This window comes from Chiloscyllium plagiosum, chromosome 10, assembly GCF_004010195.1.
Source record: "Chiloscyllium plagiosum isolate BGI_BamShark_2017 chromosome 10, ASM401019v2, whole genome shotgun sequence".
Classification (NCBI taxonomy): Eukaryota; Metazoa; Chordata; class Chondrichthyes; order Orectolobiformes; family Hemiscylliidae; genus Chiloscyllium; species Chiloscyllium plagiosum.
Window position 1 is genome coordinate 12883529 of NC_057719.1, and position 20962 is coordinate 12904490.

Here is a 20962-nt window from a genome sequence, read left to right on the forward strand (position 1 = left end):
ATCTAACAAGATGGCACCTCCAATGGAGCAGCACACTCTCACTGGAGCAAGTCTCTGGTATGTGCTACAATCCCTGGAGCAGACTGTTTTCATTAGAGCAATGTTTAAGTCAGGCCCTGGTGACAGGAAAGCATGGAGGCCTGCAGTAAGGCCCGTGAATATGTAAAGGGTTAAATGTCCACTTGAGCATCTTGGCATCTAGAAAATGGGTGTTGAGAGCATGATGGAGGAAATGCACAGCAGATCAGGAAGCATCCGAGGAGAAGGAGAATCAACGTTTCGGGCAAGAGCCCTTCATCAGGAATGAGGCCTGAAACGTCGATTCTCCTGCTCCTCGGATGCTGCCTGACTTGCTGTGCTTTTCCAGCACCACACTCTCAACTCTGATCTCCAGCATCTGCAGTCCTCACTTTCATATAGGAAATGGGCTCAGTCTGCCCCGTCATTGATTCTGTACATGGGAAAGGAACTGAGCCAAAAGGTTCCGGTTCAGGCAGCAACCCTCAACAACAGGCTACACTGTGTTCTGTGAATTTACTCCCACAATCTCAGACCACAGGATCTGACAGAGTGTTTGATTATCGCTGCCATTTTTCAGACTGGTGTAACTGTCAGCCCCTTACAGAGTCAGACAGTTTAATCATTTTTTCAGTCGAGCTGCTGTGTCTGGCTTTCTTTCGTTTGCAAAACGCTTTGGCTGATCACACAGGGTTACCATCAACCCTTCTCCTCCCCCTCCTCTTCCCCTTCTGCTGATAGCGACAGCCATGTTTTGCTCACTGGGTGGGCGGGCCGAGACCCCTAATGGAGACGGTGCTAAAGCGATAGGTCACTTCTGTGAAAGGCAAAAGTTTCAGATAGTTTTATCCCGGTATCTTTATGGCTCCGTTGATTTTATATATTGCACGGCTAAAGAATGGCTTATTTTCCAGGAAATGATGAAAGAAGAAGCAGCCTGTGAACCCGTTGCCATGGAGAGTGAGGACATGTTGTTCCTGTTGTACACGTCAGGGAGCACAGGGAAACCGAAGGGTGTGGTACACACACAGGCAGGTTTCCTGCTGTACGCGGCTCTCACACATAGGGTGAGTAAAGGCTGAGAAGGCGGCTGCTAATGTGGGAAATCTGAAACCATGACACAAAATGCCGGAAACATATGCTGAGGTCAGTTAGGACGTATGAGAAAACTTCGTGTTTAAAAGGTGGATCCTTGACATTGGAAAAAGAAGCATTCATGGCCATTCAGCCTAATTAGCATTTCAATTCCTCCTTTAAATATTTGGTCGAAAGGGAGCAGAGTATAGGGTGAATATATGGTAATAGGGTGGAATGGGAGTGGGGTGTGGAGGGGAATGGGAATGGGGTTTGGGATGGAAATGGAATGGGAAGTGGTATGGAATGGGAATGGGGAGATGGAATGGAATGGGAATGAGGCGTAGGTTGGAATGGGAGTGAGTTGTGGAGAGGAATGGGATTGGGTTGTGGAGAGAAATGGGATTGGGGTCTGCGATGGAATGGTAGTGGGGTTTGAGATAGAATGGGAATGGGAGGTGGGATAGAATGGGAGTGGGGTGTGCAGAGGAATGGGAATGGGTTGTGGAGAGGAATGGGAATGGGGTCTGCGATGGAATGGTAGTGGGGTTTGGGATAGAATGGTAGATGGGAGAGAATGGGAGTGGGGTGTGGAATGGAATGGGAATATGGTGTGAGATGAATGGGAGTAGGGTGCGCAGCGCAGGGTGGGTGTGAAGGTTTCTGTGATAATCTGTAAAACAAGAAAGTACAATTAATGAATTTACAACCATCTGGTCTCAATCATGTGAAATACAAGATGAGAGATTGGGGGTGGGGAGAGAGAGTTGCCTTCGGGAGTAGTTATCCAACAGCCAAAACATAAATCCTGGAAAATTTCCTGCATTCTTTCCTGGATTTATGGACCCACGGTCATTTCCATGATGAAGTAAGTTCTGTACAGCCTGAGATTCCTAAGAGTGGACTGCTGATTCCCTGTCTCTCCCCTGTCTCGGTGTTCTGCTGTCTGCTCCTCGTGCTGCTCTTTGCACTTTCTCTCAACCTTCTCTACTCCACCTCTCTGATCTCTCAGTCCTTTTCTCTCTCCCTTTCTCTGCTGTTTGCTCTCACTCAGTTTCTCTCTCTGCCCTCTGTGCACTCTCTCTCTCTTTACCTATTTGCTCTTTTAACCCTCTCACACCCTTTCTCTGGTCTTTCTCTCTGTCACTGTGCTCTCTCTTCCTCTCTGCTCTCAGTCAGTCTCTTTCTCCTTCACACTTTCTGCTTCTCCCGCTCTGTCCTCTCTCTCTCTCTCTCTGTGTTCTCCCTGTCCTCTGTCTCTGTAACCTCTCTCTCTCTCTGTGTTCTCCCTGTCCTCTGTCTCTGTAACCTCTCTCTCTCTGTGTTCTCTCTGGTGATGCAAAGTCCAAGGGCTGGTGGCCTGGGATCTCTGCCAAGTATTGGCTTGGAGCGAGGGCTGGTTTTGGCAGAGGGTGAGAAAGATTCTCGAATTTAATATGTCAAGTAACTGCATCAAATGCAGGACATCCCTGCGTTTAGAGTTGTGAATTTAAGGGAGAACAAAGAACAAAAAACCTTACAGCACAGGATCAGGTCCTTTGGCTCTCCAAGCCTGCACCGATCCATATCCTCTATCTAAACATGTCTAAGGATCTATATGCCTCTGCTCCCTGCCCATTCATATGCCTGTCTAGATGCATCCTAAATGACACTATCGTTCCCACCCCTACCACCTCTGTTGGCAACACGTTCCAGGCACCCACCACCCTCTGTGTGAAGAGCTTTCCACGCATATCCCCCCTAAACATTTCCCCTCGCTCTTTGAACTCGTGACCCTAGTAATTCAGTCCTGGGAAAACATTTCTTGCTATCCACCCTGTCTACACCTCTCATGATCTTGTAGGCCTCAATCGGGTCCCTCCTCAACCTCTGTCTTTCTAATGAAAATAATCCTAATCTACTCAACCTCTCCTCCTGGCTAGCACCCTCCGTACCAGGCAACATCTTGGCAAATCTCCTCTGCACTCTCTCCAAATCATCCACATCCTTTTGATAATGTGGTGACCAGAACTGTACGCAGTATTCCAAATGTGGTCCAACCAAAGTCTTATACAATTGTAACATGACCTGCCAATTCTCATACTCAATACCCTGTCTGATGAAGGAAAGCATACCATATGCCTTCTTGACCACTCTACTGAGTGGCGTTGTCACCTTCAGGGAACAATGGACCTGAACATCCAGATCTTTCTGTACATCAATTTTCCCCAGGGCCTTTCCATTTATTGTATAGTTCGCTCTAGAATTGGATCTTCCAAAATGCATCACTCCGCATTTGCCCGGATTGAACTCCATCTGCCATTTCTCTGCCCAACTCTCCAATCTATCTGCTGCATTCTGCTGCATTCTCTGACAGACCCCTTCACTATCTGCTACTCCATCAATCTTAATGTCACCTGCAAACTTGCTAATCAGACCACCTACACCTTTCTCCAGATCATTTATGTATATCACAAACAAAGGAGACTAGCTGTTTGCCCTTTCAGTGCTTAGCTATTGATTTAGCTGTGTAATGGATTGCGTTGGTGGTGGGTGGAGGGAGGGAGTTTGTTTGGGGCGGGGGTTAGGGAGGTATGAGAGGGTGTTTGGGGGCATGGGGTTGGAGGGCAGTGTTTGGGCTGGGGTGGAGCTGGAATAAAGAATATCTCCATCTTGACAATCTTCCGGTCTCATCAATTGCTGAGAACAGATGAGCAATCGCAGAGTTGGTGTGGAAGGTTTTTCAGTCACAGGATGTGAGCATCACTGGCTCGGCCAGCATTTATGACCTTTCCCAATAGCTCAACCAAAAGTCAACCAATTTGCCGTGGGTCTGGAGTCACATGGAGTTTGGCCTGGGTAAGGACGGCACATTTCCCATCCCTAAAGGACTTTTTTCTGAACAGCCATCAAGGTGGTTACATTTCCATTAGGCTAGCATTTTCCTCCACATTTTCATTGCATTCAAGTGTCACCATTTGCCATGGTGGGATTTGAACCCATGTCTCCAGAAATTTAGCAGGGGCTCTGGATTCCTAATCAAGTGCAGTGAACATTACAGCATCACGGCCTCCCCCATAGAGTGGTTGAGGAGCACAGGGTGGAATAAAGTCTATGAGGATGTCTTTTGTGACTTTGAGCATTGAGAATTATCTGCAGTGTAGACTGAAGTTGGATTTGGGGTTGAGACAGGGTCTACAGGAGAAATGAGCTAACACCTGGAAGGTGACAAATAAATTAAATTTATTTGGAAGCACTAGACTGGACGATAACCTGGTGTTGTGTGATTTTTAACTTTGTCCATCCCAGTCCAACACCGACACCTCCACATTATTGATCATATTGAATGGCGGAGCAGACTCGAAGGGCTGAATGGCCGACTCCTTTTTGTTAGTGTTTCATAGAGCTTTTGCAACACGGATAAAGGCCATTCAGCCCAGCATGTCTGCAATGGCCATCAAGCATCTACCTATGCTATCCCCACTTTCCAGCCTTGTCTGCTATTTCAACTGGTGGAATTTAAATTCAATTTTTAAAAAAGTTACGTCTGTAATTGAAAACTAGTCTCAGTAACTGTGACCATAAATTCATCCATCAATGATTATTGTGTGGTTCATGAATTTTCTTTAGGGAAGGGCATCCCCTCCTCCTCCCCCGCCCCTCATCACCACTACCACCACCATGAGTCTCCGACCTATAGCAGAATGGAGTTGGCTCTTCATAATCGCTGTCATGACCCACCCAGTTCAAATGCAATTAGGGACGGGCAACAAATGGTGGCCTTGCCAGTGGTGCCCATAACCTGTGAAAATAAAATATCCAAGAGAAAAAAACAAATCCTTTGTCTGATGTCACATCCAAAAGGCTGCATCTCCAACAGTGCACTTTTTGCTCACAGCTACACAGAGAGTGTCAGCTTGCATTTCCTGCTCAATTCTCCCTGCACTGGGACTTGAGCTCACTATTTTCTGCCTTGTAACTGAGAATTCTACCACTGGGTCAAAAGCTGATGCACTTTCCAGAGTTAATAAGTAACTGAGCTGCACAAGATGATTGAGGTTTCAGCTTCTTTTACTGGAACAGCCACTATTGGAAGGTTGTTTAAAGGAAGGAGAAATTGCTTGAGCCAATAACCAGAATTTTGTCCATGTTTCATTGCTTTAAAGCCCACATCTGTTTATTTTATGAAAACAAAGTATTGTAGATTCCGGAAATCAGAGATAAAATAGACATAGTCCTGGAGAAACTCAACAGCTCTGACAGCATCTGTTGCAAGAGAAAGAGATTGGTATTTCTATTATAATGCTGCAGAATGGTGTTCAGATTTCCAGCATGCTCTATAGTTTTCTTTTATGTAGGTGTCTCTCCTGGTGTAATGCCTCTGCGCCAATATGCCTGGTAGAGTCATTGTAGAAATACTTCATATTTTTTGGATAAGATGATGTTGAAATTTGAGTAAAGTTATGAAAGGCATCCACTTCTCAAGTCACCTCACGTTAATAATTCACGAGGTGTTTGCACGTGTATGGTAATTCGATCAAAAAGAATGAATTCCCTGGAGTTTGACCCAATTAATTCTTCATTGGTAAACAGGCTGGTGTAGCCAGTTTGCTGCAATAAAATGTGGATTGTCAGATGTTTAACATTTACTATGACCAAAGTACAATGGATGCCTAAAGGTTAAGAATTATGTGGATAAATCCAGAAAACATAGAGCATAGAACATAGAACATTACAGCGCAGTACAGACCCTTCGGCCCTCGATGTTGTGCCGCCCTGTCATACTAATCTGAAGCCCATCCCACCTACACTATTCCATGTATGTCCATATGCCTGTCCAATGACGACTTAAATGCACTTAAACTTAGCGAATCTACTACCGTTGCAGGCAAAGCATTCCATACCCTTACTACTCTCTGAGTAAAGAAACTACCTCTGACATCTGTCTTATACCTATCTCCCCTCACTTTAAAGTTGCTTCCCCTCGTGTTTGCCGTCCCCATACTTGGAAAAAGGGTCTCCCTGTCCACCCTGTCTAACCCTCTGATTATCTTGTAGTGATCATGGGGAATGATGAAAGTTAGAATCCCTACAGTGTGGAACAGGCTATTTGATCCATTGAGAGCACACCCACCCTCTGAGGAGCACTCCATGCAGACCCACCACCCTATCCCATCCTTGTGACCCTGCGTTTACTCTGTCTAACCCACCTAGCCTGCATGTTCCTGGACACAATGGGCAATCCACCTAACCTGCACATCTTTGGACTGTGGATAGAAATCCACACAGACACAGGGAGAACACAGAGAATCGCCCAAGGCTGGTATCTAACCTGGGTCCCTGGTGCCGTGAGGCAGCAGTACTAACCTCCGAGTCACTGTGCTAGCCCCAAGTTCTGTTTGAAGTTTGGAGGCAAAAAATGGCTTATAGAACACATTTATAGCAGTCACAGGGTGCTCCTTAATTAGATTAGATTCCTTACAGTGTGGAAACAGGCCCTTCGGCCCAACCAGTCCACACCGACCCTCTGAAGAGGAACCCACCCAGACCCATTTCCCTCTGACTAATGCACCTAACACTATGGGCAATTCAGCACGGCCAATTCACCTGAGCTGCACATCTTTGGACTGTGGGAGGAAACTGGAGCAACCAGAGGAAACCCACGCAGACACAGGGAGAATGTGCAAACTCCACACAGACTGTCTCCCAAGGCTGGCATCGAACCTGGGACCCTAGTGCTGTGAAGCAGCAGTGCTAACCACTGCTAATCTATTCATCCTGTACATCACTCTGCAATGTCTTTACACAAAGGTCAGGTAATTATTTCTCCTCTCTGGTGAACTGTTGAGTGCTAAAATGGATTGTGCTGACAAAGACTACCATGATGTGACGTTGATTGTATGGATTAGAAAACATGGGTCTTTCTCCATTTGAATGATACTGACATATAATATTCCTCAAAGGTCTTTCTGCCAAAATATGACCAGGGTCTATCGTTGAGATATCCTTGTAACCTTAATGGGAGTATAAATAGTACACTTTCAAGTTTTTTGTTGCATTTGGATTGAAGCTGTAATGAGTAATGTCATAATGCCACTGTATTTCCTGCAAAGTCTGTACAGAACAGTTTTGTACTTGTTGCGTTTACTTGTAGATAACTTATGACTAACGAACAGTTTGGAAATAAAAGAAAACATTTACTGCTCATCAAATGGAAGTGCTGCATTTAGAGCAAAGAACAATACATCACAGGAACAGGCTGTTCAGCCCTCTAAGCCTGTGCTGACACATGATGTCTTTCTAAGGAGCTTTTGCCTGTACACAGTCCATATCCCACTATTCCCTGCCCATCCATGTATCTGTCAAGATGCCGATTAGATGTTGCTGTTGTATCTGCTCCTATTCTAAGCTTGAAAGGTTTTAGGAACATCTTTAAGAAAACAGCTGCAGGCCAGTATCCTTTATCTGTATATGTAAAAATCAAAAAGACCTAAAAACTGAAGATGGACCCAAATGGACATGAAGACATACCGAGCCCAGCATCTTTGGAGAGATAAAACTGGACTCAATATTCTAAATGGGGTCTAACCAAGATGAGGAAGCCTCCTGTACCAGGATGCAGGGAAGTCTAAGCTCTGCAGTTCAGGTTCCCATCCAAAATGGTCAATCTGGTGAAGCATCAGATTTCAACAAGAAAGGATTAAAGTATCATCCATTGCCAGTCGATAACATTATCATCACTGAATCCCATTATCAACATCCTGGGGGTTAGTATTGACCAAACTGAATTGGACCAGCCAAATATGTAATGGCTACCAAAGTTGATCAGAGGATAGGAATCCTGTAGTAACTCACACCCCAAAGGCCATGTTTATAAGGCACAAGTCAGGAGTGTGATAGATTACTTCTCACCTAACTGCAGCTCCAACAATACTCAAGACGCTTGAAACTGTCAGCTCAACATTCCATCCACCGCCTTCACACCCTCCAACTGCCAGAGGCACACATCAGCAGCAGTGTCTACCACGTACACAATATACTGCAAAAATTCACCAGCCTTTTCCAACAGCACCTTCCAACCTCACCCAAATCACTCTGGCAGGACATGGGCAGCTGATTCATGGGAGCACCACCACCTGAAAGTTCCCTTCCAAGCCCCTCACCATGCTGACTTGGAAAAATATCACTGTTCTTTCACTGTCGCTGGGTCAAAATCCTGGAATTCCCTCCCCAATGGCATTGTGGGTCAACCTACACATGTGGTCTACAGCTCAGCACCACCTTCTTAAGGGCCTTAAATACTGGCCCAGCCAGTGACAACCTCATCCCTTGAAATAATTGTTTTTTATAAAAGTCATGAGGATAAGCAATGATTAAAGGACACAGTTTATAATTAAGAGGTTTTAAGACTGAGATGAAGGGGATTTTTTTCTCTCCCAGAGGGTTATTGGTGCAGAATTTACTTTCCCAGAAGATAGTGGAAGCTGGATCATTGAATGTCTTCAAGGCTGGGTTAGTCGACGATGGGTTGAGGGTTATGGGGATGTGTGCAGACAGGAGAGTGGGGATTTGAAGCTACAAACATAACCAGCCATTATCTTATTGAATAGTTGCGCCAGCTCTACAGGGCCCTGTCCTGCTCCCAATTCCTTTGTTCCTGTGTGTTGTCTGATATGCAGCTAATGAAAGACTGTCTGCCAGCAGTTGAGTATTTTGGCCATAATGAGCTGTAATTTACTTTGCCTCCGTACTGAGAGTTGACAAGTGCAATCCTATCATGTGTGATCATGTTCTTTGCAGAATCATTTGGTGGGACATAGTGAGTATGTACTGAGCGCTGGCTGAAAAATGCAGACCTTTTCCGAAATTCCAGATTTGAATTCCTAGTCCAATATCCACTCTTCTCACAGCCATGAAACCACTCTTGTCGATGTGAGAAATCACCTCCACTATCTCCAGTGACAAAAGCAAAATTTCCTCTTTATCCTTCTTGACCTGTCAGTGCATTGGGCTCCATACACCATCCTCCACCAGCAATCTCCATTGTCTACCAGCACATTGGGCCCCATACACCATCATCCACCAGCAATCTCCATTGTCTACCAGCACATTGGGCCCATACACCATCATCCACCAGCAATCTCCATTCTCTACCAGCACACTGGGCGCCATACACCATCCTCCACCAGCAATTTCCATTGTCTACCAGCACATTGGGCCCCATACACCAAACTCCACCAGCAATCTCCATTGTCCAACAGCACATTGGGCCCCATACACCAAACTCCACCAGCAATTTCCATTGTCCCATACACCAAACTCCACCAGCAATTTCCATTGTCCAACAGCACATTGGGCTCCATACACCATCCTCGACCAGCAATCTCCATTGTCCAACAGCACATTGGGCTCCATACACCATCCTCGACCAGCAATCTCCATTGTCTACAAGCACATTGGGTCCCATACACCATCATCCACCAGCAATCTCCATTGTCCAACAGCACATTGGGTCCCATACACCATCCTCCATCAGCAATCTCCATTGTCCAACAGCACATTGGGCTCCATACACCATCATCCATCAGCAATCTCCATTGTCCAACAGCACATTGGGTCCCATACACCATCATCCACCAGCAATCTCCATTGTCCAACAGTACATTGGGTCCCATACACCATCCTCGACCAGCAATCTCCCTTGTCTACGAGCACATTTGGTCCCATACACCATCCTCCACCAGCAATCTCCATTGTCCAACAGCACATTGGGTCTCATTCACCATCCTCCACCAGCAATGTCCATTGTCCAAAAAGACATTGGCCCCAAACACCATCCTCCACCAGCAATCTCCATTGTGTACCACCACATTGGGTCCCATACACCATCCTCCACCAGCAATCTCCATTGTCTACCAGCACATTGGGCTCCATACACCATCCTCTACCAGCAATCTCCATTGTCTACCCGCACATTGGGCCCCATACACCATCCTTCACCAGCAATCTCCATTGTGTACCAGCTGGATAGCACTCAGTTGCGTCATTTCAATCATTTATGTGAGGTGACGGCCTCGTGGTATTATCAGTGGCCTGTTAACCAGCAATCCAGGTAACATTCTGGGAACCTGGGTTTGAATTCCTCAACAGCAAATGGTAGAATCTGAGTTCAATTTAAAAAAAAATAATTTGAATATAAGAGTTTGGGGCGGCACGGTGGCTCAGTGGTTAGCACTGCTGCCTCACAACACCAAGATCCCAGGTTTGATTCCAGCCTTGGGTGACTGTCTGTATGGAGTTTGTACATTCTCCCTGTGTCTGCGGGGGTTTCCTCCGGGTGCGCCGGTTTCCTCCCACAATCCAAAGATGTGCAGGTCAGGTGAATTGGCCATGCTAAATTGCCCATAGGTTCGGTGTGTTAGTCATAGGGAGATGGTTTACCCTTCGGAGGGTCGGTGTGGACTTGTTGGGCCGAAGGGCCTGTTTCCATACTGTAGGGAATCTAATCTAATAGTTTAATGATGATCATGAATCCATTGTTGATTGTCTAGAAAAACCCATCTGCTTCATGAATGTCCTTTGGGGAAGGGAAACTGCCATCCTTACCTGGTCTGGCCGATACATCTTGATACGGAGGTGCTGGTGTTAGACTGTGGTGCACAAGGTCAGAAGTCTCACTATACCAGGTTATAGTCCAACAGGTTTATTTGAAATTACAAGCTTTTGGAGCGAAGTCACCTGACGAAGGAGCAGTGCTCGAAAAGCTTGTGATTCCGGCATCTTCCAAACTCACGAACACTTCCATCTAGAAGGACCAGAACAGCAGATATGTGGGAACACCACCTCCTTCAGGATCCCCTCCAAGTCATTCACCATCCTGACTTGGAAATATATTGCCGTTCATTCACTGTTGCTACTGTTCAAAATCCTGGAAATCCCTCTCTGATCGGTCAACCCACAGCAGGTGGGCTGCAGTGGTTCAAGGAGGCAGCTCACCACCACCTTTTCATGGGGCAACAAAGAATGGGTAATAAATGCTGGGCCAGCCAGCGACGACCACATCCCACAAATGAATTTTTAGAAAATTAAAGATAAAATTTTTGTTAGGTTGCTGGTTAAAAGGAGTGAGTGAAGTTTCTTTTCCCCAGAGCAACAATGGCTATCATGAGGGGTCATAATTTTAAGGTGATTGCAGGAAGGTATAAGGGAGATGTCAGAGGTAGGTTATTTATGCAGAGAGTGATGGGTGCGTGGAATGCACTGCCAGCAGTGGTAGTAGAGTCAGAGACATTAGGGATGTTTAAGCAATTACTGGACAAGCACATGGACGGCAGTAAATTGAGGGGCGTGTAATTAAGGTTGATCTTAGATTAAGATAAATGCTCGGCACAACATCATGGGCCAAAGGGCCTGTACTGTGCTGAATTGTTCAATGTTCTAAATTTCTTCCATGCTTAAACAGGAGTTCTTAAACAAGTTCATAAGCTGACTGGCTTTAGCTGGTTTATCTGTATTAGCAGATTGTTATCTGCTGGCGTATTGTTTCTCCATAAGCATAAATACGGGGGATTTTCAATGCTGCTTGAGTGTGGCATGCCGGGGGTTGGGTGAGTGACGGTTGTACTGAACTGTAAGTGAATTAATTACTTAATGTTACATTGTAAAAGGAGCCAACAAGGTGAAGCTTTTTTTCTTGCACTCATCAGAACTAGGACACGGATCTTTTTCATGTCTGTTTCTTCCATATTGGTCCATGATTGCAAAATGAGAAGCTTCACTTCTTATTGGTGTTTAAATCATTTGATGAAAACTAAATAAATCTGCCTGACACAATAAAGGTGGCAATGTGGGTGCTACGGCATGTGGGAAGTCCTGCTTACCCTGGCAACCCTGGCTGTGATAAATGTCTAAAGCTTGAGGACTTTCAGCTCAGAGTCATTGAGTTGTGACAGATCAGGGATGGGGAGCATTACCTGGCCACTTTTGTTCCTGAAGTCCTGAAGAAGGATCAAACCCGAAATGTTGATTTCTCCACCTCCTGATGCTGTCTGGCCTGCTGTGTTCTTCCAGCCTGTCTACTATGTTCCAAAAGGCGGTCATACCCCTTATGTTAGTATAACCTGATGTGGTCAGTGGTCAGGGACTTGGAGGGTGTGACTGCGCGTCAGGTAAGGGGAATGAGAACATGGGAGTGCAGGAACGGCAGACCTTGCAATTCCCAACGAATTTGAGATTCTTGCCGTTTGTGTGGACAAAACACAGACTGACCATAATATCATGGTATAAGGAACAATGGGAGTGGAGGAGTTAAAAGAAATACAGTGGTAGTAGGGAACAGTATAGTAAGGGGGATGGACAACCTTCTCCCAGCCGTGTTGCCTTTCGGGTGCCAGGGTTCTAGATTCCTTCACATGGCTGGAAAAGAAACTGTCATGGGAGGGGGTGGATCCTGGAGTCATGATCTATGTAGGTTCCATTGACCAAGGTAAGACGAGGAAAGGGGTTCTGTTTGAATCGGGGGTATGACAGAACTAGGCACTAAATCACAAAGCAGAGCCTCAAATGTAATCATCTTTGGGATTACTAACTGAGTCAAGTGCAAGTGGGCATTAGGTAAATCAGAAGCAGAGAGATGAATGGCTCTAAGGCTGGTGTAAGAGAATGGATTCATGTTTATGGGCATTGGTAGCAGGACTTGGGAAAGTGAATGTTGTACCATTGGGACATCTACACCAGAACCTTGCTGAGACTGGTTTCCTACTGAGTCCTATAACAAGGGAAGAAGAGACGGCTTTAAATGAAACAGAGGGAAGAAGAAATCACGTTTATGAAGTTTGAGTAAATTACAGGGCAATGACTAATTAAGATAACAAAATACAATAAAGATAACCAATGTCGGAACATAGGAGCAGGAACTTTCAGCTAATCAGGTCCACCCCACCATTGATTAGCATCTCATAACCCTCTACATCACTAATAATCAAAAATCTATTGATCTACCTTAAGGGAATCTCTCTACCTTAAATATACTCAAAGACTGAGCTTCCACAGTCCCCTGGGATAAAGCATCAATCCCATTTATCCAATTAAGTATTTTGTACATTCCAAAGAGATCATCTCATCACTCTTATGATCTCTAGCCCACTTTACCCAATCTCTCTTCATAGGACAATCCCCTCTCGGGAACAAGACTGGTGAATACTCATCGCTGTCCCTCTATGGTCATGATATCTTTCCTGAGATAGCAAGGCCAAACCTTCACACAGTACTCCACATACAACCTCACTGTACATCACAAAGGAGATGAAAGTAGTTTGGAGTATCTCCAAGTTACAATAGTGTGTGCAACTGACACCCATCAGTTTCTCAAAACCGCAAATGTTTTAGGAAATTTCATGGATTAACTAACCTGTTCAGAACCAACCTAAAACAAAAATCTTGACTGGGAGATTGTTTTTAAATCTGGTCAATTTTCAGCACATCTGCGATGTAACTATCTGTGATTGTAATATGACTTTAGTTTGTTTCTCTCTCTCTCTCTCTCTCTCCAGTATGTGTTTGATTACCACGATGGTGACGTGTTTGGCTGTGTTGCGGATGTTGGTTGGATCACTGGGCACAGCTACGTGGTGTATGGACCTCTGTGCAATGGAGGAACCACCGTGCTGTTTGAGAGTACTCCAGTCTACCCGAATCCAGGTAACACCAGTGAAGGCTCAACTATGGCGATCACACCCCTCACATGTCCACATCTCGCTGACAGGACAGACAGAGCTCTTGAAGAATATAGAGGAAACAGGAAAGAACTTAAAGAGTGAGGGGGTCTGAAACGGGCATAGAAATGACCTTGGCAAACAGGATTAAGTAAAATCCCAAGACTTTTTATGTGTATATAAGGAGCAAGAGGATAGCTAGGGAACAGGTAGGTATACTGAAGAACAATAGAGGGAATTTATGCTTGGAGCTAGAAGAAGTGAGTGAGGTCCTTGACAAATCCTTTTGAATGGATATTCACAAATGGTGAATGGTGGTCTGGAGAGGGGTATGTTGATAAACTAGGGCATGTCAATATTTTTAAAAAAAGATGGTTCTGGGTGTTTTGAAAAACAGTAAGGTAGACAAGTCCACGGGAGTTGATGGGATCTGTCCCAGAATACTCAACAAGGTGAATGAGGAAATTGCTGGAGCCTTGTATGAAATCTTTGTATCCACTTCAGTCACAGGAGAGGTCCCAGAGGACTGGAGAAATGTTGTTCCCTTGTTTATGAAGGGCACCAGGGATAATCAAGAAATTACAGGCTCTTACATCAGTGGTAGGGAAATTAGTGGAGAAGATTTTTAGGGGCAGCATTTATCACATTTTTAAAAAATTGACTTATTAGCGACTAGCTAAATGGCTTTGTATAGGGGAGGTCGTGAATCACAAAGACGATTTGAGTTTTTTGAGGAAATGACAAAAAAATGACTGACGAATGCAGGGCAGTAGATGTTGTCCAAGTGGGCTTTAGCACTTTCTATGTCAAGGAACCTAATGGCAGGCTGACGGAGAAGTTAAAGTCACATGGGAGCAGCAGTGAGCTGGCAAGATAGATGCTGAACTGGATTGGTCATAGAAGACAGAGAGTAGCAGTGGAAGGGTGTTTTTCTGACTGGAAGCCTGTGACCAGTGGTGTTCTGCAGGGATCAGCACTGGGCCCTGCCTCCCCCCCCCGGCAGGGTTTATAATATGTATGATTTGGAGGAGAAAGTAGATGGCCTGATAAGTAAGTTTCACACAAAGATTGGGGGAGCTGTGGATAGTAAGGAGGATTGCCAGAGGATACAGCAGGAAACAGATAGATTGGAGTCTTGGATGGAGAAATAACCAATGGAGTTTGATCTGGACAACTGCAAGGTGATGCATTTTGCAAGGTCTAATGCAGGAGGCAAGTATAGAGCCAATGGCAGAAATCTGAGAAGCATCAACATACAGAGGGATCTCGGTGTACAGATCCACAGTTCCCAGGAAGTGGCAACATTAGGTGGTCAAAGAGGCATAAAACATTCTTACCTTCATCAGTTGAGGCATAGGTTATAAAAATTGGTAAGCCATGTTACAGCTTTATACAAGTTTAGTTAGGCCACACTTGGAATAATGTGTGCAGTTCTGGTCGTCACACTACCAGAAGGATGTGGAAGCTTTGGAGAGAGTACAGAAATGGTTTACCAGGATGTTGCCAGGCTTGGAGAGTATTAGCTACAAGGAGAGACTGGACCAACTTGGTTTGTTTTCACTTGAGCATTGAAAGGTGAGAGGTGACCTGATACAAGTTTACGAAATTACAAGAGGCTTGCAATTTTTGAGAGGATTTGTAGCTCGGGTTGAGGTTCAGGTTGTTAAATTTGTTCGCTGAGCTCCAAGGTTTGTTTCTCAGATGTTTCGTCACCATACTAGGTAACATCATCAGTGAGCCTCCGGTGAAGCGCTGGTATTCTGTCCCTTTTTCTATCTATGTGTCTTGGTCTCATAAGGTGGATGATATCATTTATGGTTCTTTTTCTCAGAGGTTGGTAAATCAGGTCCAATTCCATGTGTTTATTGATGCAGTTCTGGTTTGAATGTCAGGCCTCTGGGAATTCCCGTGCGTGTCTCTGTTTAGCCTGCCCCAGGATGGATGTGTTGTCCCAGTTGAGGAGTGTCCTTCTTCATCTGTACGTAAGGATACTAGTGATAGTAGATCATGTTTTTTGGTGGCTAGTTGGTGTGACTCACTATTATTAGTATCCTTAGGGTAGAAATGTCAATTACTAGGGGACTGAGGTTTAAGATAAAAGGGAGTAGGTCAAAAGGAGATGTGAGATGTAGGTTTTTCTACACGAGGGTGCTACGTGCCTGGAATGTGCGACCTCCTTAAAGCATGTGGTCTGATCTGATCATGTGGCTGTCACATTTTGTTTTATGACTTACCTGTGAACCCCTTTTGGGATGTTTCATTACTTCAAAGGTGCTATATAAATGTAGTCATGATTTGGAAATGCTGGTGTTGGACTGGGGTGTACAAAGTTAAAAATCACACACCAGGTTATAGTCCAACAGGTTTAATTGGAAGCACTAGCTTTCAGAGCGCCGCTCCTTCATCAGATGGTTGCGGAGTATAACATTGTAAGACACAGAATTTATAGTAAAGTTTACAGTGTGATGTAACTGAAATTATACATTGAAAAATACCTTGATTGTTTGTTGAGACTTTCATCTGTTCGAATACCATGATAGTTTCACTTCTTTCATGTGTAAATCACAAAACGTTTTTTAGAAAGTTGCATTCTCAGGTTAACTATAACAATTGGTGATAGCTAGACAATATGTTGAAGGTGTTAGCCCCCTGTGTTCTCTGTTTATGCCATGATGTTTAGATTGATTCTAATCTAAAAAATGAGATAACAGAGTTTACATGAATGCATGCAGTTTTTGAACAAAGTACAATGTAACTCTGCAAGTACAAATTCACCCCACATGTGTATATGTGTGTGTGTGGTGTCTGTCTGGGTTGGGGGGTTGTGAGTGTGAGAGAGAGTGTATATGTGTGTGAGTGTAGACTGGTCTAAGTGTGTGTGTGTGTGGTGTCTGTCTGGGTTGGAGGGTTGTGAGTGTGAGAGAGAGTGTATATGTGTGTGTGTGTATATAGTGCAATGGTGGTCACCTGTAGTGTGACATGAACCCAAGATCCCGGTTGAGGCGCATGGAACTTAGCTATCAGCCTCTGCTCGGCCACTTTTCACTGCTGCCTGTCCTTGAATGTAGCTTATTGTTGTTGCTTCAAGAAGCCTTCACACCGTCTATGGCTTTTAAAAACTTTTCAAACTTTGTGCTGAACCTTTTGGATGTGGGGCTATGTGGGTTGCCCCTTCACATACTCTCCCCTCCCCACCCATCCCAGCGTTAAACATGAGCTGCTGGGGATGGTGCAAATTGGACATGGAACTGTACAGGGCGGTTTGGGCAAACTGACCAGCTCCTGAATTACAACATAACAAACAAGTGACATGTAAGCATTACAGCCAGATTGATGGCTGCTATCTCACGTCAGGGCAGATTCTTTGCAACTGATAAAGGCAGAGATAAGCTGCTTGTGCTGGATATATAACTCAAATGGCTTTTGCCTGATAAGGCTCCTTTGGAATGTATAAAATACATTTTCATTCTGAGGGAGGGGAGAAGCTGCAATTGAAAGTGAAAGGGAACGTTCGTAAAATGATATGAACATATCAGATGCGTGTTGCTCCCCAGAAATTGAGTTAGAGGTAACTGGAGAGAGTGGGACATATGTGGTTTTCCTGTTTGGGGTGACAATTGTGCTTGGAAGTTGTGAAGTTTTCAGAATAATGGCCTGAATCTTACTCTTTAATTTCCAAGTGTCAGTTTCTCTGGGTTTTTGGAGTGATTGTCTCCACGGGGCTTAGTGAGATTTCTCACTGTACCTTAGCAAACCCATTAACTCCCACTCCCCCACCCCCAAAAGTTCCTTCTTGCTCCATTCCAGCCCCATCTAACCATGCGCCATTCCAGGATCAACTCATCCCTCACCAGCTACCTGCTGAAAGACCAGTGTCCCAGGTGCCTGTGCCTTTCGAACAGGCTGCCGTGAGCACGGGCGAGCACTGGCATTGTAAAGCTGCACTGCTCAGTGAGGGATGTTTATTCAGAAGGCATCGGAGAAGGGGAAATGGTGCCAGCGCTTCTCTGACAGAAAATCCGGGAAGACCTCTTCCACCCCACCCAGACCCAGGGATAGGACAGTCTCCACAGGCCTCAGGAATGGCAAGCGGTGCCATAAGAAAGCTGTGATGTGGAGGTGCCGGTGTTGGACTGGGATGGACAAAGTTAAAAATCACACAGCACGAGGTTATAGTCCAACAGGTTTATTTGGCAGTACAAGCTTTTGGAGTGATGCTCCTTCATCAGCGGCACTCTGAAAGCTAGCTCTTCCAACTCCAGAACTAGAGGGCATAGGTTTCAGGTGAAAGGGGAAAGATTTAAAAGGGACCTGAGGGACAACTTTTCCACACAGAGAGTGGTGTGTGTATGGAATGAGCTGCCAGAGGAGGTGGTGGAGATGGTTGCAACCTGTTGGTCTATAACCTGGTGTTGTGTGATTTTTAACACACAAAAGCTGGTGACTCTTCTGTCTGCTACCTCACTGTACATCTGCTACTGCACCTACCACCCACCATCTTCACCATTACCTTCCCTCACTTGTTCCCCCTCAACCTTCCACACCCCTTCACCCAATCCCTAACTTGTTAAAATTCATTAATGAGGGCATCGTTGGCTGGGCCAGTGTTTATTGTCCAGAGGGTAGTTAAGAGTCAACCACATTGCTATGGGTTTGGAGCATGTAGGCCAGACTGGATAGGGATGACAGATTCCTTCCTGAAAAGACTTTAGTGAACCAGATGAGTTTTTCCCCAGTAATCAATTCACGTTCATCATTAGACTCTTACTTCTAGATTTTAACTGAATTCAAATTACAGCATCTGCTGTGGCGGGGATTCAAACCTGGGTCCCCAGAATATTACCTGCGTCTCTGGATTAACAGTCAAGTGATAATACCAGTAGGTCATTGCCTCCCCTATTGCTGCCTACTCACTCACTCAGAACATCTCCCCACCTTCCTTCTACCTGCACCAGTACCAATAGCTGGCCTAAGGGAGTCCAGAACTAGAGGGCATAGGTTTAAGGTGAGAGGGGAAAGATTTAAAAGGGACCTGAGGGACCTGAGTGGTGTGTGTATGGAATGAGCTGCCAGAGGAGGTGGTGGAGATGGGTACAATTACAGCATTTAAAAGGTATTTGGACAGATACATGGATAGGAAAGCTTTAGAGGGAAACAGACCAAACGCAAGCAAATGGGACTAGCTCAGTTTAGATGTGTTGCTGGAAAAGCGCAGCAGGTCAGGCAGCATCCAAGGAGCAGGAGAATCGACGTTTCAGGCATAAGCCCTTCTTCAGGAATGAGGCTTAATTCCTGAAGAAGGACTTATGCCCGAAACGTCGATTCTCCTGCTCCTTGGATGCTGCCTGACCTGCTGCGCCTTTCCAGCAACACATTTTTTAGCACTGATCTCCAGCAACAGCAGTCCTCACTTTCTCCATGCCCCATCATATCAGCAATCCACATGCACAGGGAAGGACAGGAGCCCTATACATGGAAGTGGCCAGGGTAGGGTTTAGGCTGCTAAAGCTATGAGGCTTGAGTGCCTAAGTGGCCTTTCTCATCCCAGCGTTTTCTTCTTTTCTCCCATCGTGACATTGACACCAGTTGATGTTCCATACTGAGACATGGCCAGGCTTTAAACTACATATATCTTTGTATTTACATATTCCTCTGGGACTGGCAAATCACCGAAGCACTGAGCTGATAACTGCTTACAGGTTTGGAAATGATACATGACAGTCTTTAAGCTGCTGTTGAAGTCTCCATGAAGTACTTGCGTGATGAAAGGTCTAAAAGTGTTTCATGAGTAATCATTCCAACTGTGTATCAGGATAGCTCTCTGTACTGTTGCTGACTGGAAGGCAGATTTGCTGCTCCCATTCTCTGGTAGGGATCTAAACTTGGTTGCATGCAGTAGAGAAAAACTACTTGGCAGTCTAACTTTGGGGCAGTACAGTGGCTCAGTGATTAGCACTGCTGCCTCACAGCACCAGGGCCTCGGGTTCGATTCCAACCTCGGACGTCTGTCTGTGTGGAGTTTGCACATTCTCCTCGTGGCTGCGTGGGTTTCCTCTGGGTGCTCCAGTTTTCTCCCAGACTCCAAAGAGGTGCAGGTCAGGTGAATTGGTGATAATAAATTTCCCATAGTGTTAGGTGCATTAGTCAGAGGGAAATGGATTTGGGTGGCTTACTCTTCCGAGGGTCAGTATGAACTTGTTGGGCTGAAGGGCCGGTTTCCATACTGTAGGAACCTAATCTAACTGTATGTCTGGAGTTACCTGTAGTCCAATGGTAAAGCTGCCATAGTCTTACCAGATCACAGAGCTGCCCTCTCATTAGCGAGAGAGGTAACTGGTGAAGGTTTAACCTGAGGGTCACCATGCCTCAGGTGAGGGGAGAGATTGAGAAGGAGAATCCTTCATGGTAACTTCAGCCGGAGTGAGATTCGAACCCATGGCTGTTGCCATTACAAACCAGTCATCCGGCCAATTGAATCCTTCCATGCGGCCTAATGATAGGCATGAAACCATTGTTGACTGTTGTCAAAACCCTCCTGTCCTTTCAGGAAGGAAATCCTCACTGGATCTGGCCTACATGTGACTCCAAACCCACAGCAATATGGTTGACTCTAAACTGCCTTCTGAAAGTGGCCTAGCAAGTCTAAGTGCAAGGGCAGTTAATTCTGGCTTTGTCTGTGATGCCCTCATCATGAAAGGATAAATGTTAAATGAATGTAGACCTATCCAGTTGTGCGACAATGGTGAGGCAGGAGAGGGAAATGCTGTGGTTGACCATGTTCAAGGCTGCAGACAGAGGTCGAGAAGGGTGAGAAGGGAAAATATGCTTTTGGCACAGTGACGTTGGACACTTCAGTTTGTAAGAGGATGGAAACCTGATTGGACGCATTCAAAATGGACTTTGGGGCATTCAGGAGGTGACAACATCTTCAAGCACTTTGAAGAGGAGGCGGAACTTGAAGATGAGATGGGAATTTGCACTGAAGGTGCAGCTAAGGGTTAGGGATTTTTGGAAAAATGGGGGGAGACTCGAGGGAGACCCGCTATAACATACAGGCCGGGGGGGACGGGGGGAGCCTGCTGGTCAGAATTCTAGTGGGAATAGGGTACAGGAAGCATTAGATGCGTTTTATGGACAATATAAGCACAGGGGTTGGGGGGGGGGGGGGTGTTGGGCAT

General features: G+C 45.4%; 1 protein-coding gene across 3 annotated transcripts in view; it reads left to right on the top strand.

The window, feature by feature from the left end:
- Window positions 1-20962, top strand: part of LOC122553388 (acetyl-coenzyme A synthetase 2-like, mitochondrial) — a 77100-nt gene that overhangs the window by 23891 nt on the left and 32247 nt on the right. For all 3 annotated transcript variants that reach the window (XM_043697090.1, XM_043697093.1, XM_043697092.1), the window contains exons 5-6: window positions 933-1085; window positions 13623-13770. In XM_043697090.1, coding sequence (XP_043553025.1) covers window positions 933-1085; window positions 13623-13770 — 301 coding nt within the window. The remainder of the gene's footprint in view (window positions 1-932; window positions 1086-13622; window positions 13771-20962) is intronic.